Source organism: Mus musculus, chromosome 18 (genome assembly GCF_000001635.26).
Source record: "Mus musculus strain C57BL/6J chromosome 18, GRCm38.p6 C57BL/6J".
In the NCBI taxonomy this organism is placed as follows: Eukaryota; Metazoa; Chordata; class Mammalia; order Rodentia; family Muridae; genus Mus; species Mus musculus.
The window spans coordinates 11,696,348-11,723,915 of NC_000084.6; the positions used below are offsets into that span (position 1 = coordinate 11,696,348).

The 27,568-nt window shown below is 37.9% G+C and overlaps 1 protein-coding gene across 6 annotated transcripts in view; it reads left to right on the forward strand.

Moving 5' to 3' along the window:
- Nucleotides 1-27,568, forward strand: part of Rbbp8 (retinoblastoma binding protein 8, endonuclease) — a 109,932-nt gene that overhangs the window by 63,072 nt on the left and 19,292 nt on the right. For 3 of the 6 annotated variants that reach the window (NM_001252495.1, NM_001081223.2, XM_006525812.4), the window contains exons 6-12: nt 396-462; nt 9,345-9,520; nt 19,387-19,491; nt 22,486-22,583; nt 24,198-24,310; nt 25,293-26,178; nt 26,257-26,383. In NM_001252495.1, coding sequence (NP_001239424.1) covers nt 396-462; nt 9,345-9,520; nt 19,387-19,491; nt 22,486-22,583; nt 24,198-24,310; nt 25,293-26,178; nt 26,257-26,383 — 1,572 coding nt within the window. Of the gene's footprint in view, nt 1-395; nt 463-9,344; nt 9,521-19,386; nt 19,492-22,485; nt 22,584-24,162; nt 24,311-25,292; nt 26,179-26,256; nt 26,384-27,568 lie in introns of all 6 variants that reach the window. The other 3 variants (NR_045527.1, XM_030250421.1, NR_045526.1) reach the window with 2 other exon arrangements.

Sequence of the window (27,568 nt, forward strand, 5' to 3'; positions counted from 1 at the left end):
ACCAGGGATGTAGAGGGAGGGGGACAGAGACAAATCTATCTCAGTGGCCCACTAGCATTTATTCTTGTTCTATTGCATTTTTTTAGGTTTGCTTCATAATTCTAGGCTGGGGTGGTTCCCATATGCTGATTTAGGTTTGCAAAGCCAGGTGTCATGGCTCACATCCCAACAGTATCTTTCAAGAGGTTGGTTGAGACAGGAGGATTTCTGTGATCATTGGAGCTATTCTGGCCTATACACTGAGATCCAAATCAGCCTGGGGTACAGAGTGACACATTGTCTCCAAGAAATCCACAACAACCAAAAAAAGAAATAAAATCCTAATTTCTTCATAATTGTTAACATCCTAAGAGCCTGACATAATATTAATATGCTTTCTCCTCCATGTTATTAAGTGAATGAAAAGAATACTCTTCAAGAAGAAAACAAAAAGCTTTCTGAACAACTGCAGCAGAAAATGGAGTAAGTATTCTTTCTCATTGCATCAGACTCTCCTACTTCTCTTGCTTTTGTCATACTTAGTTGTACAAACTGAAAGTCACAAGTTTCATCTTTTAAAACTATGCAGTGCACTACATTCACATAAGAAAGTCACTGCAGTTTTGTTTATGTTTTAGGGGTCTACTGTCAGCATCTTAAAACATGTTAAGTTTTATAATGACATAAACAGGAAAATCATTTAAATACTTCATATTTATTTCAGATGTTTAAGATTTTTTGCTTCTTTTTCCAGTGTTCTAGAAGCTTCATAATAAGCACTTCCTCTTGCAGAATTCTTTGGCATATAAAACAGCTTCCTTCCCTCTTCTTTTTTCTTCTTTCCCTCTCTATAGAAATAAAAATAACTGTTTTATTTTCTCTGCATTCTCTTTCCTGGTCTTCTGTTTTGTATTATTCCTAATCCACAGAGTATTCCTAATTCTGCCAAGTAGTTTATTATCTATACTTTACAGATGAGAGAACCAAAGCTCAAAAAGGCAAATGACTTCTGTGTGTATTCATGACTAGTAAACAGCGTGACCATTAATCAAACCTGTATCTTCTGACGGAAAAATGTCTGTTCTTTCCACTATGCAACACTGTCTTGTCCCAAGATATGTTAAAAAAAAAGGTTGTTTGTTTGTTTGTTTTCTCTAATGTGGTCTGACAAGTTTCAGAGTAGAAATAGGGCTTACTTAGTAGACCCACTTGTGCTGACTAGTCACACATTACCTTGACACAGGTTAGAGTCATTTGGGAAGCAGAAACTTTAGTTGAGAAAGTAGTACCCTCATACAAGCCTGAGGGACATTTTCTTGATTAATGATTGATGTGGGAAAGCTCAGACTATTATAGATGATGCTACACTTATAGATAATGGTCCTGGATAGCAAACAGAAGCAGACTGAGCAAGTGATGAAGAGCAAGCCACGAAGCAGCACTTACTTACATGGTCTCACATCCAATTTCATGCTTCTGGTTCCTGCTTTGAGTTCCCTTCATTGTGTTACTGGGCTATGTAAACTGAAAGAAACCCTTTCCTCCTCCCCAAGTTGCTTTTCATCATGATGGGTTTTTTGTTTGGTTTGTTTTGGTTTTGCTTTTTTGAGACAGGGTTTCTTTGTCTGTAGCCTTGGCTGTCCTGGAATTAGTAATGTAGACCAGGCTGGCTTCAAACTCACAGAGATCCACCTGCCTCTGCCTCCCAAGTTCTGGGATGTGCCACCATGCCTGGCCTTGATCATGGTGTTTTATCACAGCAATAGAAAGCCTAAGTAAGATACCACTTGTGTAAAGTTATGTTGTTTTTATTTAGAGATTTTTGTTGGTTAGCATTTCAAGTTTTGAAGTGGAGACTTGGGTTTTACTACATTTGTTATCCAAGTGGCTTTGAAATTGTGAGATCAAGCATTTGTCCTACCAGTTAGCTAGGACAACAGGCACACCAAATGACTGCCTCCTGTAATTTTTTTAAACTTTTGGATTCAGAGTAGTACTCATAGTATTACAGAATTCTTAAATATGCTGTTGTATTTAAATAAGCATCTGCAAAAACTCAAGACTATGAGGATGTCATACAATTTTGGTGTCTTAGTGGTTATGTCTTAGAGGTGAAACTATTTTTAACAGTATACTTAGCTAATGGATATCCAATAGAGTTTTGCCATTTGTCCCATGTGTTCAGTCTACTAAGAATCTATAGAGGGAAGATTGAGTCTATAATGAATGTGTGAAAATTCAAACATTCTTGTTGACTCATTCTCTGTGATGAAAAGAAGTTAGAACACATAGCTGTCATCTATATATGGTTCCAAAGTCCCAAAGTTGTTTTCATTTATTTCATATGTTAATTGACAATCTATATTTATTTCAACCACCAGAATGCTATTTATTTATTTCTCTTACTCCATGTGAGTAGTCACATGGTTGGCAGTCAGCGTGTCAAAGTATTGTGAATGGTGCCTCTAGCCTCTACTGTATGTACTATAATCTGTGTACTGTATATTTTCGTTAAAAAACAAATCTGAATATTACTTGCTTACAAGAATTTCAGATAGGTTATTGTTGACATATATTTATTACAGCATTGATTTAGTACATGTAGCTTATGATACATTAAGCCTTGGACATATCAGTCTTCTTTAAATTCCAATAGATAAGATACTAAGTGTATAGAGATAATACAAAGTTAAGTGGGTGATTGCCTGAAAGTCACGAGTGTGTTAAGTATATTGAAATTAAATTGCCATTAGCTAATAGAAAAATTAATTCTCAGCCTGTAGAAGAGACTCAGTGGTTAAGATCACTTACAATTCTTGAAGAGTACCTAAGTTCAGTTCCTAGCACTTTTTTTTAAAGATTTATTTACTTATTATTTATTTATTATATGTAAGTACACTGTAGCTGTCTTCAGACACCCTCCAGAAGAGAGCATCAGATCTCATTACAGGTGATTGTGAGCCACCATGTGGTTGCTGGGATTTGAACTTTGGACCTTCTGAAGAGCAGTCGGGTGCTCTTACCCACTGAGCTATCTCACCAGCCCAGTTCCTAACACTTTTAAGGCTGCTCACAATTGCCTGTAACTCCAGTTCCAGGAGATCCAGTGCTCTTTTCTGACCTCCACAGGCTCCTGTGTGTATGTGTTACACATGCATACACACACACACACACACATACTAAATAAATATTTTTAAATGTTAATTCTAATTAGTATAGAATTTATTTTTAGTGTTCTCAAACACACAGACTTTACCTGTTGGTCGTTGCTATTGCTTAAAAAAATAGCAAACACTACAATAAAGACCTGCTACATAGGCAAATTCAAAGTATGAGTGTTTGTTTAGGATAAGCTTGGTCAGAACAGTGTAGGAAATAACCTGTGGTAGCTTTCCACAGTTTTCTAAAATGTCAGGTAATAATGTCTTGAACCAGCTTTCTCATAACTTGCTTTCTTCAACTCATTCTCCTTTTAGTTAGAAGCTTTAAAATAACAAGTACCATCTTTGTAGGCAACAGCATTTCCTCTGACTGCCTACACCATAGGGTCATGCCATGACTACCTGAAATTCCCCTAAATTTCAGAAAACAGTGACTTAATTCTTAACTCACTTGAGCTGGACTTAATGTTACAGATTTCCTGTGTGGCAAGATAATTATTAAGTGAAACAACAATAGGAACTATTCAGTGGGAAAGACGAGCTGTCTCTCATTCACAGAAAGTAAATACTGAAGTAAGCTGGATTTTGACGTTCTTTACATTGCGAAGTTGATCAAAGGAGTCTGCATAAGGATTTCAGAGGATTCATTCTATTGCCTCTGAAAGTGAACTGTTGTATGACTTCTTTACTCACTGTTTGAATAGTTTATGTGCAAGTTCACTGTTTCCCTGGAGGATATATTTTAGCAAGATGAAATTTTAAAGTGTTTTCTAGGCTTGTTTAGAATTATACTGTTGATTCCAGCTTTACATTCTGGAACCATCTGAAACTTGACTACTTCTTCTTTTACTTGACTACACTTTATATACCTCAAAACAACTGCCCTGGCTCACCTTTTTATTTGTTAGCTATTCTTCATGAAGACTCTTCAAAGTGCCATTTTGAGTTTTTTTTGCTTGAACCTTAATTAATGACTCAGATAGGAGCTAAATACAAAGCAAAATTACCAACTCTTCATCTTCGTTTCTTTTTACTTATGTATGTGTGGCCAATATTAAGTAAAGACAGACAAATATATAATTTTATCTTTTCTCTTCCCTCTACTTGCAGATTTGTTATTTGAAATATAAATGCAGGACTTTGACAATATGCTTAATAGTTCTTTGCAGAAGCCTGTAGTTTAATAGCTCTTTGAAGAAACCTGTAGTTATTTGACTGTCGATGTCAGAAGACAACCTTGGGTATTTGTCCTTCTCTTCTATCTTGTTTGAATTGAAGCAGGATCTCTTAGTCACTGATGCTTTTACCAGGTTAGCTTGCTTGTGAGTTCCTAGAGATAAATCTAATATTATATTAGGAGCCCTGACAAACACGTGTACTGTGTTCAGCTTTATGTGGGTTCTAGGGATCCAAGCTTAGATCTTCATATTTGTACAGCAAACAATTAACTCACGAAGCCATCTCCGTAGCTCAGATGGCTGCTTTGTAAGGCAGCATTTTTTTGTAACTACATTTGAGGAACTAGGTAATTTCTTTTTTACAGATCTCCCATAAAAAAGAAACAGAAGTGGATGCTCACAATCATCCATAGGACGGAGCACAAGGTCCCCAATGAAGGAGCTAGAGAAAGTACCCAAGGAGCTGAAGGGGTCTGAAGCCCCATAGGAGGAACATCAATATGAACTAACCAGTACCCCCAGAGCTCTTTGGAACTAAACCACCAATCAAAGAAAACACATGGTGGGACTCATGGCTCTAGCTGCATATGTAGCAGAGGATGGCCTTGTTGGTCATCAAAGGGAGGAGAGGCCTAGGTTCTGTGAAGGTTCTATGCCCCAGTATAGGGGAATGCCAGGACTGGAAATGGGAGTGGGTGGGTTGGGGAGCAGGGGGAGAGGGGAGGGGATAGGGAATGTGGGAAAGGAAAACTAGGAAATTTGAAATTTGAAGAAAATATCTAATAAAAATTTGAAGAAGATATCTAATAAAAAAGAAAAAACAGGAAAGTACAACAGCATACCTATTTAACCAATTTAAAAAATGGAGCTCAGGAAGGTTAAATAACTTATTCAGTGTAACTGGACAGAGAACCTAGTTATCCCGCACCCTAGACTTAAAATACCCCTTTTCTGTAGTTTTGAGTTAACCACAGCTTATTTATAACATAGTGCCACCCTATACATGGCAAAGGACACATTTTCTCTCTTCGGACACATTCCTTTTTTAAAAAATATTTATTTATTTATTATATGTAAGTTCACTGTAGCTGTCTTCAGACACTCCAGAAGAGGGAGTCAGATCTCATTACGTACGGATGGTTGTGAGCCACCATGTGGTTGCTGGGATTTGAACTCAGGGCCTCTGGAAAAGCAGTCAGTGCTCTTAACCGCTGATCCATCTCTCAAGCCCCTTATTCCTGGTTTTAAAACTACATTTGTATGTGTGGTGGTTTGAATGAGAAGGAGTCCCACAGCCTTATATATTTGATCTTTGATCTCTATTTGGTAGAACTGTTTGGGAAAGATTGGCCTTCTTGGAGTTGGTAACCTTGTTGGAGTGTGTCGGTCTCACATTCTCTCACCTCATGGTTGTGTCTCAAAATGTAAGTTCTCGGCTTCTGCTTTACACCTGCCCACCCACCTGCTGCCATGCTCCCTACCGTAAGAGTTATGGACTCTCATTCTCTTAAACATGTGTGTGTCAGAGAGAGAGAGAGAGAGAGAGACAGGGAGAGAGAACATGTGTGTAGTAATGATAGGATAACTTTCTTTCTACTGTGTGAATCCCAGGGATCAAACTCAGGCTGTGACAGCATCTTTCCTGCAAGCCATCTTGGAGGCCCACTAGCATTTATTCTTGTTCTGTTGCATTTTTCTAAGTTTGCTTCATAATTTTAGGTCAGGGTGGTTCCCATATGCTGCTTTTCCCACTAATATATATCAGGTTAGTTTTTATTCCCTTAGCCTTATGGCTTTCACAGGTTTAAATGGCTTCTGTCAGTTCCTTGTATCAAGCTTATTAGTAAAATGTTGAGCAAAGTAAGCCTACAGTTAAAGCCCTGAGGCAACTAATAATGACCTGTGACTGGAGTCTGTGTTCATGCTAAGTTTGGGTTTCTCTTTTGTTTATTGTTTACAGTGAGAGGGTATCAAGGGGGTCACTTTTCAGATTTCCTGATAGCCAGATACTCAGTGAAGCATTCTTTAAGAACATAGTTCTAATAACCCTACTTTTAAAAATTAGACTTTGATTTATTTATATGATAAACTTATAGGCTCTGAAGGATTAAGGTATCTCATTGTTTGTACTTGAAGAAATCTTCCCCTTTGAAAATGAGAACTTTAAAATACGTTTGGTGGCTGTAACATGGCTTTAGTGGGCTTAAATTATGTTTTAACAAAGTAGAGGTGGGAAGGCTAAATTTTAAAAGGTTTTTAATATAAACTTCTTATGAAGAGAAACCCTGGGTCCTCACAAATAATTGAGAAAAAACAGCTAGCACAGTTTTGATGAGAGTTTTAAGAGACAGGCTACAAATAAAACAATAGCAAACCCTCTAATGTTTTGGAAGGAGAAGCTAAAGGAAGGTGGCAAGTACATATCAACTGAAGTGAGACAGAAACTCTTAATTTTTCTCAGAAAATCAGCGTGGAACCTAATGTTTTAAAGAATTAACTTGGGTAAGACAGAATCTGTGCTTTTACATGGTGCCTGTCTTCTATGACCAAAGAAGATACAATTTGTACTCATTTACGTAGTCATGCACTGCTACACGGAGCTGGTTTGTGTTTTGTTTGGGGTTTTTTTTTCTCTTGTACAATTCCTAACCCCTTGTAAATAGACCCTGCCAAGAATTAATTTTCTCCTTGTGACTCATTTATGTTTCAGGTTATATTTTTATGACTAATGAGAAAGCAAACAGTGCTGTGGCTAGTTCAGGCTGTCACAGAAGTGTTACACTCTATTAACCTGCAAGACTTTCTTATATGACTTCTGTATTTAGAGAGTAAGAGTACTATTAATTTATTAAAAATTACATGTTTAATACATTGCCCAGAATGATGACCAAAACAAGAACATACTGTATACTTAAAGCTTGGTAGAAATATAGGTTTTAAATGTTTTACTTTATAAAATAGGTTTATGAAGTAAATTTATTAGTTGGCTTAATTTAATCATTCCACAGCATAAACATACCAAAACATGATACACACACACATACACATATATGGACATGTGTGTATGTGTACACATAGTCATTCTTGTCATTTAGAAAAAGTTAACTAGATATTTGCTTGTCTCATACCATACATTATAGAATTATAGATAACAAATAATACTGACATTGTTCAGGAAATTAAAGTATAAATATTTGTTAGGAAACATTTTTCTGTCTTGGATTAATTTTTATTTTTAAAAAAATGTAGTCTGTGTGTCCACGATATGTATATATGAATATGGGCGCCATGGTACACCTGTGTAGGCAGAGGACAGTTTTGTGCAGTCCTTTCATCTTTACATGTTTTCAGGAGTGCAAACTCAGGTTGCCAGGTTTTCCTACTGAATTGTCTTGCCAGCCTTCTACCAACCTCTGGTAATCATAATTTATAAAATTCTTAAATAGTATTTGAAGTCATATGACAATTTAATTTTCAAATGAAATAATTAGTTTGGTCTTATCAAAAATTAAATGACTGACAGAATAGTTTTATTGATTAGCTAATAAGATCAACAATGGTTTGGCATAGGTCATTAAGTAATACAGTTCGACCCAAATTTTTGATTGGTGTCATTTGGTCTTGAATTGAGTTAGGCAAGCACAGTTACTGAGATCAGCACAAATATTTCTTTAGTGAAACCTGAAAATGTCTCACGTTCATTCACTCAGCACATCTTGTGTAGTGCCTCTTACATACTTGCTTTTGTGATTATAAGTCAAAGGTCCTTGCCCTTTTATGTCTTGTATTATAATTGGTAATCAATAACATCACAAGTTACATACTTTGATAGACAGCATCTTTAAAATAGATAAAAATTAATGGAACAGGAAGGAGACTAAGTTATGGGAAGGGGTTGCAATTTTATATTAAAATTTTAGCACAAGTCAAGCACAGTGAAGCACACCTGTAATCCCAGCACTCAAGAAGCTGAGGCAGGAGGATAGCAAGTGTGAAACCATCTTGGGCTGCATAAGTTAGTTCCTACCGTATAAAAATACAGTAATGATGTGGGCAAGGGCACTGCCCATGGAATAGCTAGAGCAGTGAGCTGAAGACAGGAATACACTTGGCATGCTGGGGAACCTCAGGGAAGAGAGTGTAGAGTACAGTTAGTGGAGGAGAGAGCACATGGGTTCTTGTGGGTTAGTCAAAAGACTTTGGCTTGTATTCTTAATAAAGTGGAAAGATGTGGCAGGGTTTCAATCAGATTCAGCGGCTATGACTTCAGGTTTAGTAGGACTGTTGTAAACTGCAGTGTTGAGAGAAGATGCTAAGCATAGCTTAACAGAAGCAGGGACAGAAGCCTCATGTGTTGGTCTTTAGACTCAGGGCCTATATACTAAGAATAACTTGTCACTGGGTTAATAATGAGCCTCCAGAGTCTATGCTGAATTCCAATCCTAGCTCTTTTACTATTGGAATAACTTACTTTACTTCTACCTCTTTATTTCACAATTGCAAGATGACAGTAATAATATTTCACACAACTATAATAGTTAAAGTCATACACACAGCATTTTGGATAATTCATGGAGAAGTTGACAGTTATCCTGTCAGCATTATCATCCTGTGTGTCATTTGCTGAGTCATGTTGATTCTTCTACAACATTCAGTTCCTTTCCATACGTGAGGATTACAGTTCAAATCACAGAATCTGACCTGTTCTTTTACAATGACTGTCTGATTGCTGTCTCCCCCTTTCTTCCTATTCCAGTCAGTCTTGTACACACCTGTTAAATTTCCCATTCCGCTCTGAAATTCCAAATATTTCAAACAGTTGGGGTCAAGAATTCTACTAATATTCTCCACTTTGTACTACTTATTTGCATACATCTCTATTCCCTGAGTTTAGAGCATCAGATGCAAGGGATAACATCTCTGATATTTTGGTATTTGTGTTCTATTGTAGTTACACATTATTCCGTAGACATTTTCATAAATATTTACAGAATTCATTTTCTTTTTATCTGTCATTTTGCACTAGAAATGGTCAACAGGATCAAGTAGCTGAGCTTGCATGTGAGGAAAACATTATTCCAGACTCACCAGTAACATCCTTTTCCTTTTCTGGCATTAACCGGCTACGAAAGAAGGAGAATCTCCATGTCCGATACGTGGAACAAACACATACTAAGTTGGAGCGCTCTCTATGTACAAATGGTAAGGATCAGACTTGGGTTTTGTAAAGTTTCACTTACTGTTTGTATCTAACCTAGTTTGATGGAAAGAAGATGGATATTGTTCAGATAATTAAGAATATCAGTATGAATTTAACTTCCATTCATAAAGTGACTAATGAGATATTTTTTGCTAGCATTATATACAGACATGAACAGTAGTTAATCTGAATACGTCTGCATAATTTTATATGTATGCACCTGAGTATATATATATATATGTATATGGTTGGGGAACCCACAGAGATCAGAATAGTGTTGAATTCTCTGGAACTGAAATTATAAGAGGTTGTGAGCTGCCTGCCATGTTAATGTGGGTGCTGTTAACCTAACCCAGGAACTCTGTAAAAGCAGAAAATGCTCTTACTTGGTGAGAGCCCTCTGCATAGACTTTTTAAAGTATATGCTTTATGGAATCTATTTCTTTTATTTTTGAGACAGAGTCTCTCTATACTCTTGGCTATCCTGGAACTCACTATGTAGATCAGGCTAGTTTTGAACGCATAGAAATCTACATATCTCTGCCACAGGAATTGAATGCCATTATGCCCAGCTTAATGTACCCCTTTTGTTTTATTTTTGCTTTTGTTTTTCTCAAGAATTCTCTGTAGAGCCCAGGTTGTCCTGGAACTTGCTCTATAGTCAAGACTGGCCTTCAACTCGGATCTACCTGCCTCTGCCTCCTGAGTGCTGGGGTTAAAAGCATGCTCCATTATTCCGGGCTTATAGAACCTAATTTTAACTCCATTCCAGTTTACTGTTTTACCTAAATGCTTCAAAACTACTTTTTTAAATGGTCTTGTACTTGTAGCTTTATGTGGCATGATAAAGTAATTATTTCTTTTATTGCTCATTTAAAGTAAATGACAAAGACTTAATTCTTAACCCAAATTATTTGAAACATTTAGGAAAAGGAGGTTTGCTAAATTAGCACTTAAAAAGTAAGTAGATCCATCTTGGTCCTCGAATCCCTCAGAGACTAGTCTGCGCAGGTGAGAGTGTGGACTACAGAAGCTAACAGCTTCTGGGACAGGCAGAAGCAAAGCGACACAGCTTCTGGGGAAGACCCTGTTTTGGGCTCCAGACATCTGGGCACCTTCCCTGCCAGAGGAGAGGTGTCCACCCCACCTGGAAGGGGTTTGTTGGAGCACCTGGGGGAGCCATCTTGGTTCCCAGATCCCTCAGAGACTACTCTGCGCACGTAAGAGTGTGAACTACAGAAGCTAACAGCTTCTGGGACAGGTGGAAGCAACACAGCTTCTGGGACAGGCCCTGTTTCGGGCCTTCATCTTCTGCCAGGAGGCAGGCCCGAACACCAGATATCTGTGTGCCTTCCCTGCAAGAGGAGAACTTGCCTGCAGAGAGTACTCTGACCACTAAAACTCAGGAAAGAGCTAGTCTCCTAGGTCTGCTGATAGAGGCTAACAGAATCACGGGAGGAGCAAGCTCTAACCAGAGACAACTATAACAACTAACTCCAGAGATTACCAGATGGCTAAATGCAAACGTAAGAATCTTACTGACAGAAACCAAGACCACTCAGCATCATCAGAACCTAGCACTCCCACCTCAGCCAGTCCTGGATACTCCAATACACCTGAAAAGTTAGACCCAGATTTAAAAGCATATCTCATGATGATGGAAGAGGACATCAAGAAGGACTTTAATTACTCACTTAAAGAAATACAGGAGAACACCGCTAAAGAGGTACAAGTCCTTAAAGAAAAACAGGAAAGCACAACCAAACAGATAGAAGTCCTTAAAGAAAAACAGGAAAACACAACCAAACAGATGATGGAATTGAACAAAACAATACAAGACCTAAAAAGGGAAGTAGACACAATAAAGAAAACCCAAAGTGAGGCAAAGCTGGAGATAGAAACCCTAGGAAAGAAATCTGGAACCATAGATGTGAGCATCAGCAACAGAATATAAGAAATAGAAGAGAGAATCTCAGGTGCAGAAGATTCCATAGAGAACATGGGCACAAAAATCAAAGAAAATGCAAAAAGATCCTAAGTCAAAACATCCAGGAAATTCAGGACACAATGAGAAGACCAATCTACAGATAATAGGAGTAGATGAGAATGAAGATTTTCAACTTAAAGGGCCAGCAAATATCTTCAACAAAATTATAGAAGAAAACTTCCCAAACCTAAAGAAAGAGATGCCCATGAACATACAAGAAGCCTACAGAACTCCAAATAGACTGGACCAGAAAAGAAATTCCTCCCGACACATAATAATCAGAACAACAAATGCACTAAATAAAGATAGAATATTAAAAGCAGTAAGGGAAAAAGGTCAAGTAACCTATTAGAATTACACCAGACTTTTCACCAGAGACTATGAAAGTCAGAAGATCCTGGACAGATGTTATACAGACACTAAGAGAACACAAATGCCAGCCCAGGCTACTATATCCAGCCAAACTTTCAATTACCATAGATGGAGAAACCAAAGTATTCCATGACAAAACCAAATTTACACACTATTTTCCACGAATCCAGCCCTTCAAAGGATAATAACAGAAAAAAACCAATACAACGACAGAAACTACGCCCTAGAGAAAGAAATCCTTCAACAAACCTAAAAGAAGACAGCCACAAGAACAGAATGCCAACTCTAACAACAAAAATAATAGGAAGCAACAATTACTTTTCCTTAATATCTTTTAATATCAATGGACTCAATTCCCCAAAGAAAAGACATAGACTAACAGACTGGCTACACAAACAGGACCCAACATTTTCCAACTTATAGGAAACCCATCACAGGGAAAAAGACACTACCTCAGAATGAAAGGCTGAAAAACAATTTTCCAAACAAATGGTCTGAAGAAACAAGCTGGAGTAGCCATTCTAATATCTAATAAAATCGACTTCCAACCAAAAGTTATCAAAAAAAGATAAGGAGGGACACTTCATACTCATCAAAGGTAAAATCTTCCTAGAGGAACTCTCAATTCTGAATATCTATGTTCCAAATGCAAGGGCAGCCACATTCATTAAAGAAACTTTAGTAAAGCTCAAAGCACACATTGCACCTAACACAATAATAGTGGAAGACTTCAACACCCCACTTTCAGCAATGGACAGATCCTCGAAACAGAAACTAAACAGGGACACAGTGAAACTAACAGAAGTTATGAAACAAATGGATTTAACAGATATCTACAGAACATTTTATCCTAAAACAAAAGGATATACCTTCTTCTCAGCACCTCACGGTACCTTCTCCAAAATTGACCATGTAATTGGTCACAAAACAGGCCTCAACAGAAACAAAAATATTGAAATTGTCCCATGCATCCTATCAGATCACCATGAACTAAGGCTGATCTTCAATAACAACATAAATAATAGAAAGCCAACATTCATGTGGAAACTGAACAACACCCTCCTCAATGATACCTTGGTCAAGGAAGGAAGAAAGAAAGAAATTAAAGACTTTTAGAGTTTAATGAAAATGAAGCCACAGCATACCCAAACTTAGGGGACACAATGAAAGCATTTCTAAGAGGAAAACTCATAGCTTTGAGTGCCCCCAAAAAGAAACTAGAGAGAGCACACACTAACAGCTTGACAACACACCTAAAAGCTCTAGAACAAAAGGAAGCAAATTCATCCAAGAAGAGTAGATGGCAGGAAATAATCAAACTCAGGGGCGAAATCAACCAAGTGGAAACAAAAAGAACTATTTAAAGAATCAACCAAACGAGGAGCTGGTTCTTTGAGAAAATCAACAAGATAAGATAAACCCTTAGCTAGACTCACTAGAGTGCACAGGGACAGCATCCTAATTAACAAAATCAGAAATGAAAAGGGAGACATAACAACAGATCCTGAAGAAATCCAAAACACCATCAGGTCCTTCTACAAAAGGCTATACTCAAGAAAACTGGAGAACTAGGATGAAATGGACAAATTTCTAGACAGATACCAGGTACCAAAGTTAAATCAGGATCAGAATAATGATCTAAACAGTCCTATATCCCCTAAAGAAATAGAAGCAGTCATTAATAGTCTCCCAACCAGAAAAAGCCCAAGACCAGATGGGTTTAGTGCAGAGTTCTATCAGACCTTCAAAGATCTAATTCCAGTTCTTCACAAACTATTCCACAAAATAGAAGCAGTAGGTACTCTACCCAACTCATTCTATTAATCTGATACCTAAACCACAGAAAGACCCAACAAAGATAGAGAACTTCAGACCAATTTCCTTATGAATATGGATGCAAAAATACTCAATAAAATTCTTGCTAACGGAATCCAAGAACACATCAAATCAATCATCCATCCTGACCAAGTAGGTTTCATTCCAGGGATGCAGGGATGGTTTAATATACGGAAATCCATCAACGTAATCCACTATATAAACAAACTGAAAGACAAAACCACATGATCATCTCTTAGATTCAAAAAAAGCATTTGACAAAATCCAACACCCATTCATGATAAAAGTCTTGGAAAGATTAGGAATTTGAGGCCCATACCTTAACATGATAAAAGCAATCTACAGCAAACCAGTAGCCTACATCAAAGTAAGTGGTGAGAAGCTGGAAGCAATCCAACTAAAATCAGGGACTAGACAAGGCTGCCCACTTCCTCAGTACCTATTCAACATAGTACTTGAAGTCCTAGCCAGAGCAATTCGACAACAAAAGGAGATCAAGGGGATACAAATTGGAAAGGAAGAAGTCAAAATATCACTTTTTGCAGATGATATGATGGTATATATAAGTGACCCTAAAAATTCCACCAGAGAACTCCTAAACCTGATAAACAGCTTCAGTGAAGTAGCTGGATATAAAATTAAACAAGTCAATGGCCTTTCTCTACACAGAGGATAAACAGGCTGAGAAAGAAATTAGGGAAACAACGCCCTTCACAATAGTCACAAATAATATAAAATACCTTGGCGTGTCTCTAAGGAAGTGAAAGATCTGTATGATAAGAACTTCAAGTCTTTGAAGAAAGAAATCGAAGATCTCAGAAGATGGAAAGATCTCCCATGCTCATGGATTGGCAGGATTAATATAGTCAAAATGACTATTCTGCCAAAAGCAATCTACAGATTCAATGCAATCCCAATCAAAATTCCAACTCAATTCTTCACAGGGTTAGAAAGGAAAATTTGCAAATTCATCTAGAATAACAAAAAACCTAGGATGGCAAAAACTATTCTCAACAATAAAGGAACCTCTGGTGGAATCACCATGCCTGACCTTAAGCTGTACTATAGAGCAATTGTGATTAAAAACTGCATGGTACTGGTATAGGGACAGACAAGTAGACCAATGGAATAGAATTGAAGACCCAGAAATGAACCCACACATCTATGGTCACTTGATCTTTGACAAGGGAGCTAAAACCATCCAGTGGAAAAAAAAGACAGCATTTTCAACAAATAGGGCTGGCACAACTGGCAGTTATCATGTAGAAAATTGCGAATTGATCCATTCCTATCTCCTTGTACTAAGGTCAAATCTAAGTAGATTAAGGAACTCCACATAAAACCAGAGACACTGAAACTTATAGAGGAGAAAGTAGGGAAAAGCCTCGAAGATATGGGCACAGGGGGAAAATTCCTGAATACAATAGCAGAGGCTTGTGCTGTAAGATCGAGAATTGGCAAATGGGACCTCATAAAGTTGCAAAGCTTCTGCAAGGCAAAAGACACCGTCAATAAGACAAAAAGACCACCAACAGATTGGGAAAGGATCTTTCCCTATCCTAAATCAGATAGGGGACTAATATCCAATATATATAAAGTTCTCAAGAAGGTGGACTCCAGAAAATCAAATAACTCCATTGAAAAATGGGGCTCAGAGCTAAACAAAGAATTCTCACCTGAGGAATACCAAATGGTTGAGAAGCACCTGAAAAAATGTTCAACATCCTTAGTCATCAGGGAAATGCAAATCAAAACAACCCTGAGATTCCACCTCACACCAGTCAGAATGGCTAAGATCAAAAATTCAGGTGACAGCAGATGCTGGCGAGGATGTGGAGAAAGAGGAACACTCCTCCATTGTTGGTGGGATTGCAAGCTTGTACAACCACTCTGGAAATCAGTCTGGCGGTTCCTCAGAAAATTGGACATAGTACTACTGGAGGATCCAGCTCTCCTGGGCTTATATCCAGAAGATAGTCCAACTGGTAATAAGGACACATGCTCCACTATGTTCATAGCAGCCTTATTTATAATAGCCAGAAGCTGGAAAGAACCCAGATGTCCCTCAACAGAGGAATGGATACAGAAAATGTGGTACATTTACACAATAGAGTACTACTCGGCTATTAAAAAGAATGAATTTATGAAATTCCTAGGCAAATTGATGGACCTGGAGGGCATCATCCTGAGTCAGGTAACCCAATCACAAAAGAACTCACATGATATGTACTCACTGATAAGTGGATATTAGCCCAGAAACTTTAGAATACACAAGATACAATTTGCAAAACACATGAAACTCAAGAAGAACGAAGACCCAAGTGTAGACACTTTGCCCCTTTTTAGAATTGGGAACAAAACACCCATGGAAGGAGTTACAGAGACAAAGTTTGGAGCTGAGATGAAAGGATAGACCATCTAGAGACTGCCATACCTGGGGATCCATCCCATAATCAGCCTCCAAATGCTGACACCATTGCATACACCAGCAAGATTTTGCTGAAAGGACCCTGATATAGCTGTCTCTTGTGAGGCTATGCCAGGGCCTGGCAAACACAGAAGTGGATGCTCACAGTCAGCTATTGGATGGAACACAGTATCCCCAATGGAGAAGCTAGAGAAAGTACCCAAGGAGCTAAAGGGAACTGCAACCCTATAGGTGGAACAACAATAGCAACTAACCAGTACCCCTAGAGCTTGTGTCTCTAGCTGCATGTGTGTCAGAAGATGGCCTAGTTGGCCATCATTGGGAAGAGAGCCCCCTTGGTCTTGCAAACTTTATATGCCTCAATATGGGGGAACGCCAGGGCCAAGAAGTGGGAGTGGGTGGGTAAGGGAGGGGGTGTCTGGGGGACTTTTGGGATAGCACTGGAAATGTAAATGAAATAAATAACTAATTTAAAAAAACAATTTTAAAAGAAAAAAAATAGTAAGTAGATCTATGCAAGGTGTAGGGATTGCTTAGCAATTAAGATCCCAGGTTCAATTCCCAATACACACATGGCATCACACAACCATCTTTAACTCCAGTTCCATAAAATCCAATGTCCTTTCTTAGTCTCCATAGACATCAGGCACATACGTAGTACACAGACATACATACAGACAAAACACCCATATATATAAAGTAAAAGACCACCACCTTACAAACATCACCAGCTATTTACAAGGCTGTTGGTTACTCTCCATAATCTGATGGTAAGGCCCTATTGCTGAAGATACAAACTTATGTCACTGAAAATAAAGAACTTGACATGGTGCCTAACTAGGAACTTCACCCCTACTGACTAGTGTTTATGGTTCTGGAAGGTTTTGCATATTAACAGAGAAGAGAGATAATTTAGCCTGTCTACAACTTTGTGAAGCATGACAGATACTTGCCTACAAAATATATGCAATAATAGTGGCACAGGTGTTACTGGAGCAACTTTTTTAATGGATTTAAGGCTCATGAGATAAAACCCCTACTGATGCTGTTAATGTGGCCAAGAATCTGAATCTAGATAGCTTTTAGGCCTAGGGGACAACTTACTACTATTATTCTGCTAAAGGAACATAACTATAAAAGGACTCCTCATGAAATATTGAACAGTAGAACCAATAGAACAAAGAGCATTGTTCAGTCCTCATCAGAGAAGCTACTTACAGTAGATGGTAATTAACAAAGAGATGATGTTTCAGCCAACCATTTGACTGAGAACTGGGTAGGAAGAACAACATCAACTAGCCAGACCCCCAGAACTCGCAGGGACAGCATAGAGAGAGTGTAAGACTTTAAAGCACTCAGCCCTTAATGGGATGTCTTTATCAAACCAGTCCTGTGGAGGCTCAGGCATATGAGCAAAAGAGGAGGCAGAAATATTGTAAGAGTCAGGGGTAGTAGATGACACCTGGAAACACACAGCTTCTTCCAGACACAACAGGATTGACACATGAACTCACAGACTGTGACAGTATGCTCAAGACCTGCACAGGCTTAAACCAGACAGACTCCCAGCACTGAAGTGGACACAAAGTCTCACTCTAATTAAGAAACTGTTTGCAGTTGATGCCTGCTCGGAGAGGGAAAACCAATGTTCTGCTGGAGTGGGTGGTACTGGATTTATCAACCACACTTCAGGCCGCCCTTGTGCCCAGGAGTAGTTAGTTGGCAAAAACAAAAAGCTTTGTGTTTGTGCTTTTTTATTGTTGTTGGTAGTCTGTTTTGATTTGGAAGTTTAAAAAGGTTCCTGGTTCTTTTGTCTTTGAAAGTGAGAACAGGAGCTGGAGAGATGGATCAGCCATTAAAGGCTAGGTTCACAACCAAAAATATAAGAGAGTGAGAACATGAGGCTGAACTGGTAGGAAGGATCTGGGAGGAGAAAGTATATGATCAGAATATATTGTATAAAAATTAAAACTCTAAAAAAATTAATTACCGTCTTTATTTGAAAATGTGAAGTTGGCAGTTTCCTTCATTTTGTGTGTTTTTATCACCATCTAGTGGAGAACAGCAGAAATGTTTTTAAATCCTTTATCTAGTAGAAGCTAAATTAAAATATAAAACCCTACATCTTAAATGAACATGTGTTAGTCTCTAAGGTGCAGATAGATAGCTATATGTATAATTTATATCATGATTAAATTCATCCACATGACCGCCCAGAAAACAACTGCAGTATTTTTATTAGTAGTTATTTGTATCCATAAAGGCTTATTTCTGGGGCTGGAGTGATGGCTCAGCGGTTAAGAACACTGACTGCTCTTCCACAGGTCCTGAGTTCAGTTCCCAGCAACCACATGGTGGCTCACAACCATCTGTAATGGAATCTGATGCCCTCTTCTGGTGTGTCTGAAGACAGTTACAGTGTGCTCATATACATAAAATAAATAAATAAATTCTTTTCAAAATGCTTATTTCCTAATTGTAGAAAACAAGCATATGATTTTAAAACTTGATTTTAATTTTATCCTTCTTTTTTTTTTCTAACTTAGAAAGTAAGATAGTTAAATTTAAATGATTTAATGACTTAACTAGTGGTAATCCCTTTATCATATTTACTTATCTTAAAAGTGTCTAGCCAGGCGGTGGTGGCGCACACCTTTAATCCCAGCACTTGGGAAGCAGAGGCAGGCGGATTTCTGAGTTCGAGGCTAGCCTGGTGTACAACGTGAGTTCCAGGACAGCCAGGGCTATACAGAGAAACCCTGTCTCAAAAAGCCAAAAAAAAAAAAAAGTGTGGAGAACTTTTTAATTTTCATGTTATATTTAAAGTATAATTCTGTCCCTTTACCTTATCCTTTGGTTGTCTTTGAACTAAGTATTTAAGCAATAGAGATTTCCAGTGAAGCACATTCCAGTTTTCATTCCAGACAGGTTTTAAAGAAACACGAGCCCATAACATTTTTAGTAGTGCTTTGTCTCAGATGAGAAAAGTGACTGAGCTGTCACTACTGAGGTAACTCAGGTCATAGAAACCAAGCTGTTCCAATCTCCTCTCTCCCACTCTCCTAGCCTATAGGACAGTGGAACTAAAGAATTTGTTTCTCAGTGGAACTAAAGAATTATGCAAATTGTATCTATAAAATAATGGTTGTTATTCATTAACACAAGTTTATTTTGACTTATCAGACTAAATCTTGATAGCATCTTTTATCATTATTTACTGTGGATCCTCTCCCCCCCCCCCTTAGAATTAAGAAAAATATCTAAGGATTCAGCTCCTGCACCAGTTAACTCTGAGGAACATGAAATTCTCGTAGCTGACACTTGTGATCAAAATCACTCACCACTGTCAAGTAAGTAAGATATTGTGGCTGTAAGTGTAAAATTGTGATTATTGGTAAACAAAAATGACCAATAATCAGAATTAGCCAGTATTTTAGAGATATGTTTAATATGAGAAAGTAATGTTAATCCTAGTATTAATTTATGTTAATATCTAATCTAATGTAAAGTATTGATGATTTAAGTAAGAAAGACTTTTTTGTGATTTTTTTTTCTTTGATTTAACAAATATTTAAGGGTCTGCTATGTCAGGCACTGAACAAAGAAAGTTTTTGCCCTTGTGGAACCTTCAGTCTGATAATGGGAAAAAGAAAAATAATTCATGTCAGGTAGAGTCAAGTATTCTGAAGACAAAGCAGGACGGCAAGGGCAGCACAAATTCTTACTAAAGCGATACTTTACCAGAGGCTAAAGGAGTGGGTGGTGTCCAGGAGCCGTGTCCTTGGAAAAGTCCAGTGTCGCTTAGTTTGTGTGAGGAGCACTATGGAAGTCTATGGCAGAGAAGGGTGGGTGAAGGGTGAAGTGATTTGGGCAATAGGAACAATAGAATTGCTTCTTGACAGATGGAAGAGACTCAGAGAAGCTTAAAATTCAGGAGTTTGGCTTTGAAAATATTGCTTGAAACTCAAAACATGTTCAGATAAAGATTATTAAAGTCTTGTGGTGGAAGCATGTTCATCTTTAGGGGAAAACTCCCGTGTACTGGGATACATGTGGAGGTTGCTAACATACTATCTAAAGCCATGAGATTGCCAAGCAAGTCAGTGTAGGTGGAAGAGACGAGTTCAGATCCCGAGGCCTGCTCACTTCTGTCGTCGTATTAAGCAGTGATTTTTTTTTTTTAATCTTCTTTTTCAGAGATATTCATTATCTCTTTCCAGAAACCATTTTATACATTTTCTACCCTAGTTATTGCCCCCATAGAGAGTTAGTACTGTAGAAACACTGTATATCTGTTTGTGTACTCTGTTGTTTGTACTTTATATAAAAAAGGGAAAGACATTTTTGTCCCCTAAAGCCCCTGCACACACACACACCCGCATACACAGAGACATACATGTACACACTGACAGTATTACAGCTGTTTCTGTTGTGATTTAGAGGTTATTAAAAGGAAACGGAACTAAGTAGCCAGAAAATGAGCTTCCAGTGGGAAAGGAGGACTAACAATAATGGCCAGCAGGAAAACGGAGGAGGGAGGGAGCCACTGTATTGAACAGCACTGATGGGTCAGAGCAGACGACAGACTCTTAGACTCCACCATAGGCTTTAGTTTCATGGAGATCATTAGGTATTAAACTAGTAGCATGATTCAAAACTTGAAAGGTACAACTGACTATGTGAAACTATCATTAAAAAAAACCTACAAGCATAGAAAGCAGAAATCATAGACATAGATTTGTTTGTTGTGCCCTCTCACCCCATGCTAGAGTTTGGAACCACACCTTTGCACATAGGAGACAACTGGCTTTGCTACTATCCCTAATCTTTCTGCTTATATTTTATTATATCTCTAGCTACTCTGCCGGACTTTTCTTATTGGCGTGTACATGTATATTATCTTCCATTAAAAAAAAATCCTCCCCTTAATTTTTGCTGCTTAGTTATACAGTCTTTTCAAAGTTAACAAAGAAGTTTGTTGTCAGTATCATTGTTTAGCACTCATCTGTCCCAGCCTGCTCTGGAGTCTGCTCCTACCATGCTCCTGTGACAGAAAGAGAAGAGCACAAAGGAAGAGGACGAGAAGGACAGTTTAGAGAGAGGACATACATACTGTACACACTCCCACTTAGTGCTCTGAACTGCTTATAGAGAAAGCTTTCAAAGTTGTTAACAGAAGTGTTTGGAACTGAGCTTGCTAAGTAAAGTAATTCTCTCTAAAATTCTCACTTAGAGTCCGTATTCTGCTCCTACCTATATGCTAATAAACCCTAAATCTGTAGCTGTTCAGGACTTTTCTCCTGAATTCCAGACCATGAATCTGCCTGCTGTTGAGAGTCTCTGCCTACATGTATTTCTTCTTCAACATGTCAGAAATGGAAGCTCTTACATCACACTTTATCTTGTCTCAGTGGATGACAGTCTACACATCTCTTTTGGTTATGTCAGTACTAAGCTTTGAGTCATCTGAGACTCTTGCTCCTCATGTCAAACATCCTCCAGTTTACTGATCCACGTGTTCTCTGTACCCTTTGTACTAATTCTAGCCACCAGCATCTTCAGACTGCTTTAGGACTTTGTTTCATTCATTGCCTGTTAGATTTGCTTCTTGGCTGTAAGGCTGTAAGAGTCAGAATTACCCTTTTTATCCAAGTATTTACATTTGGCATTTCAAATCTCTTGTCCCTTTTCCTTGGTCCCAGGAGAAATTCTGAACTCGTCAGCATAATCTAACCTCTGACCTCTAATTTACAAATGTGGGCTCATGTTCTGCTTTCATCTTCCATGGTTCCGTTCCTAGCTATTACATCACATGCAGTTCTCTGAAAAGCCATTTTGTCCCATATATCTGAATCCTTAAAGAGACCTAAGACCTTACTTTCCACCCCAATCCCCTTAAATGATGAAACTTCCCTTCTCCTTAAGCATCAAGTTAGGCATCAAGTTGCGTACTTTGTCTTGATTTCCCAACGCAAATTTAGGGTCCTTCTGTGTTTAAACTTTTATTATGTCTTTTCTTTTTTCATACTTCTGCAAATTCTGTTTGGTTTTTTCCTTAGAAAACAGAAGTTCTGTTTTTACATTTTAGAATAGCGCCTAGGATCTTTGAGAAGACATATAACTGAAGTCTTGTATTAAATTAAGGAAAAGTAGAAAACTTAGACAAATGAAAAAGTTTAACAATTTGAATGCTAAAATATCTTAACCTATTGATATTTATAAGAAAGCATTTTATACCTTCTGAACAGTTTAAAATTTGTCCACTGTCATCTTTAAAATGGGACCTATGTGATTTTTTTATATCTACTGTCTAAAATTATATGTGTTTTTTCTTTTTACTTTAGAAATATGTGAAACAAGCAGTTACCCCACTGATAAGACATCTTTTAATTTAGACACTGTTGTTGCTGAGACACTTGGACTTAATGGTCAAGAAGAATCTGTAAGTAGTGACTTAGTTTGATGATTATATGAATTGTTAATAATTCATATGTCCACTGGATCTATTCTTAAACAATTAGGCAGGAGCCAGTTATGATGGCACAGGCTGGTGGGATGTGCTAAAGAGGCAGGGCTCTCCATGAGAATGAGCAGGAAAAAATCATTTTATCCCATCATCAGTGGATAAAGGCCTAGAACAAAACTGTTATGTGATCCTTTCAATGCAGTCAGAACAACAAATCCTTAGGCTATAAATTGATTGAAGCTTGGAGGATTTATTTTGCCAACTCTTTCATGCCCCTTCTCTCATGTTTCCTCCCCATATTTATTGTAAGAAAACATCCTTTAGATTGAATTCAGAACTTGAGTTTTTCTGACAGCCATTAAATTTTCATTTGATTTGAAAATTTGCCTGAATTTAAGAACCTACCAATTCAGCTAAGCATAATCCTTAGAAGTTGGGTCAAAGACTGATCGTACAACGGTTTTAATTACTTTAATACTTTCTTTCTTTACTTCTTTCCCCTTCATCTTATAACATAAAACATTTAAAGTTCCCAATCTTAAGTTCTTGGTGTTTGGGTTTTCGCTTTATTTGTATGTATGTCTACCTGTTGGTTTGTATGAGTACTAATCAGATACCCAATGAAGGCTACAAGAAGTCCTGAGACCTCCCCGAAGCTGGAGATAGAAGCAGTTGTGAGCTGCCTGATAAGAGTGCTGAAATCAAACTCCAGCCCTCTACATGAGGAGCAAGGGCTGCTTAGCCACTAAGCCGGTTCTGGGGCCCAAAATTAGAGGGTTTTCATCTGTTTCTGAGAATTGGAACCCAAGGCTTCCCAAATGCTAGGTTAAGTTCTGTTTTGATACAACTTAAGGACTGGGGATTTAAATTGGCTGAGTGGCCAAGCATTTGCATGATGTATGCAAGGCCCTGAGTTTGACCACTAACAAAACTAAAACAAACAAGTGACAGATTTAAAATAGTCCTTCTTTGCTTTTTTTTTTCTTAGAAAACTGTCTGACTGTTGAGTTTCTAAACCTTGAGTTCATTTTTCATTACATTTTGTGTATTTAATAGTCTCTAGTTCCTTACTAGCCATAGATCTAACAAGTTCAGATATGAAAATAAGGGAGGAGCTATCAAAGAACTTTTCTTACAGTCCATTCACGGCAAACAGCGTCTTTATCATTCTTGAATGTATTACAGGCACAGAATTTCAGATCTATTCAAACTTGTGTTTTAATGATTCCCAGTTGACTTGTATGCAGTCTTGAGAATTTCCTCTAAAGTTTGCTTTTACATTCACTGTGTTTTCTACCCTTCATTTTAATGTATTTTGGTATTGAACTATTTCTATGCAGTAGTAAGTTGTATAAAGTATAAAATACTAGTACTTCCTTCTCTTCGTATTTTTATTGTGATAAAATTTAAATAACAAAACTAGTCACTTCAAAGTCTGCAATACAGTGCTATTTATACATTCACAATATTATACAGCTTCATTCTGTCTGATTATATAGCTCTTCATTCTGGCTCCGTTTACTTCATATGTTTTTGGGATTTATTTGCATTGTAGCATTTATCAACTTTAAGCATACTTTACTATTGAAGGAACCCCAAGGTCCCATGAGCCCTCTGGGAAGTGAACTCTACCACTGTCTCAAAGAAGATCACAAAAAACACCCTTTTATGGAATCTGCAAGAAGTAAGGAAGATAGCTTAAGGTAATTTTGAGCATATATTTTTTTGTTCTGTTTTGTTTTGTTAGTGTAGCTCAATAAACCCTACAAGGCTGAATATCAGCAATACTGTACTCCCCCAAAGGGCTGCAGATACTATGTCTATATTCTTTTCCTGTATCATCAAGCAGCATTAAGAGCTCCCAGTTTTGCTTTAGCCCATTAAATACAGTCATTACATTGTGTCTCCAAACACTAACTGGTGTGGAAGATCCACTTTATATTATAGTTGTGTGTGAGCCTGTGATGTGGATGTGCACCATGGATTCCCAGGAGGTAACGGGTCAGAAGCCCTTGAACTGGAGTTATAAATGACTGAGAGCCACCACGTAGGTACTGGACCTCAATCTGAATCCTCTGCAAGGGTTGCCAGTGCTTTCAACCGCTGAGCCACCTGTCTAGCCCTATTTTGTTTTTGTTTTGTTTTTCTCAAATTTCATACTATTTACTAGCAGGACCTATGTTGATAAACCATTGTTAGTGTATGAATTGATTGAAGCTTAGAGGATTTCTTTTGTCGTCTCATTCATGCCCCTTCTCTCATGCTTCCTTCTCATATCTTGCTTGGTTTTAGGTACATCTGTTAATAACTTGTCAAGTTGAGTTTTATTCACCTGTTCCTCTTTTCTTTAAATAGATAACAAAAATGTGACTCCAAAGGTTGAATATCTTGTTCAAGTTCTATTGAGAGAGCTTGCATTCAGTTCTGTAGTTTAGGAATTTTTTCCTTGGGATTACTTATAAAATTTAATGATAGCAAAAGTCCTCAGTGGGCTTCATTTCTACTTTCATTTTCTGTTCTGCTAAATAAGAAGAAACCACTGCATCTTACATTTGTGTTAACCCTCTGCCTCTAATAGGTGGATAATGCCTTACTATTCTGTAGCAAGAAATGTTTTCTGTTTTTTTAAATTTTTACCCTATTTTCAGTTAAAAACAAAATCTTACATATTCTTTATTTATTTAGATTTTCAGACTCTGCTTCAAAGACACCTCCTCAAGAATTTACTACTCGGGCGTCATCTCCGGTATTTGGAGCTACCTCTACTGTGAAAGCTCATTTGGGTTTGAATACAAGTTTCTCCCCCTCTCTCTTAGACATTGGGAAAAAAAACCTTCTGAAGACAGCTCCCTTTAGCAACATTGCTGTTTCTAGATCAGAGAAAGTTAGATCCAAATCTGAGGATAATGCCCTTTTCACACAACATAGTCTTGGGTCAGAAGTGAAGGTCATTAGCCAGTCATTTTCTAGTAAACAGATACTTACAAATAAAACTGTAAGTGACTCTGTAGATGAACAGTGCAGTGCTGACCACATGAATACTACTGTTGCTGATAAATATTTGGTGCCTTTGAAATCCCTGGGAGGCAAAGCATCCAAAAGGAAGAGGACTGAGGAGGAAAGTGAGCATGCAGTAAAGTGCCCCCAGGCCTGTTTTGATAAGGAAAATGCCCTTCCTTTCCCAATGGAGAATCAGTTCTCCATGAATGGAGACCATGTGATGGATAAACCTCTGGACCTGTCAGATCGGTTTGCAGCTACTCAGCGGCAAGAGAAGAACCACGGAAACGAGACTTCTAAAAACAAACTTAAGCAAGCCACTATTTACGAGGCTTTGAAGCCCATTCCAAAGGGCTCCTCCTCAGGCCGTAAAGCCTTGAGTGGGGACTGCATGCCAGCCAAAGACTCTTGGGAGACATACTGCTTACAGCCGAGGAGCCTCCAGTCCTCTAGTAAATTCTCTCCAGACCAAAAAACACCATTACAGATAAAAGAAGAAAATCCTGTCTTCAAAACACCTCCATGTTCACAGGAAAGTTTGGAGACAGAGAATCTCTTTGGTGATGTGAAGGTTTGTGTTAAATGTTCAGAGATTTTGATTAAAATTGTTTGTGATTTCATTTAGGTGCTAATAATTATTTCTGCTTAGGGTACTGGTTCTCTTGTGCCAACAAAAGTAAAGAGCAGAGCAGTCCATGGAGGATGTGAGCTTGCATCAGTTCTTCAGTTAAACCCCTGTAGAGTTGCTAAAACAAAGGCTCTGCCAAGCAACCAAGGTGTGTGCATTAAAAACAGGATCTCTCCTCTTTTTAATTGGTTTACAGTCTTTAGACAAAAAAAATTTGGGTCTGGGGGAAGCTTATTTCTTTCTGTATATATCTGTTCGCAGCATAATTCTCACTGGTTTCATCTCACTTTAAATGTTTCTGCTCTTATGCTTTGTCAAAAATCATTTTAAATTCTTTGATGCATATTTTTAGATGGTATAGATTTACTTATATAGTTATTTCTTACTTCCTTTGCAAAAGCTTTTAAAAAGTATTTTAACAATTCAGTTGGGGTTTTTGTTTGTTTGCTTGCTTGTTGTTCTTTAGTTTTTAGAGGGAGTTTAATTTGTTTTTAAAGGGAGGCAATACTAGGGATTGAACCCAGGGCCTTATCCTTGCTAGGGCCCTTGCCACTAAGCTCCATCTGTAATCCTAAAGTGTACATCATGTTTAAAAATAATTCATCATTTAGAACTTTTTCTTTACTGCTTAGATAGCCTATCCTTTTTCTTTGCATTGAAATGTTTGTCTGTAAGCTTATACAAGTTAATAGGTTTTTAACTTAAGTCTTATAATTACATGTGCATGCACACACCCCACCCCTGTGCGTGTGTATATACATGTGCCTGTGCACATCTGTACGGGTACAATGAAGATGTGTATGCCTGGGATGTTGTTACTTAGTCTCCGTCCATCTTATTTTTAGGTGGTCTCCCATTGGCCTGGAGCTCTCTGTAGGCTGCCTGCCAGCAAGCCCCAGGGATCCATTTGTCTTCTGTCTCTACTGTGCCTGGACTTTTTGATTAAGTTTAGGGCCTTTATCTTCTGAGGCCTCCCTAGCCCTCACCATATTGTTGAAACAGTTTGCCTAAGCTGGGCATCACCTGCCTTTGTTCTTCTGCCACTCACGATTGCTGGGCTTCAGGGGCAGGGTTCTTCTCTTTTCTCTCTCTCTCTTTCTTTCTTTCTTCCTTCCTTCCTTCCTTTCTTTCTTTCTTTTTTTATCTTTAGCAAGTTAAGTTATTCCTTCATTATTGATTTCTTTCCCTTTTCACCTGAAGCACATTATTTAGTTGTTCTTACACAGGTTTCAGCCCCAAAGTGAAAATGTTTGTTTGTTTGTTTGTTTGTTTTCCACTGTTGTGCCTGACTTTTTTGCTTAGCTTTTATGTTTGATTTTTTTTCCTTCACTCT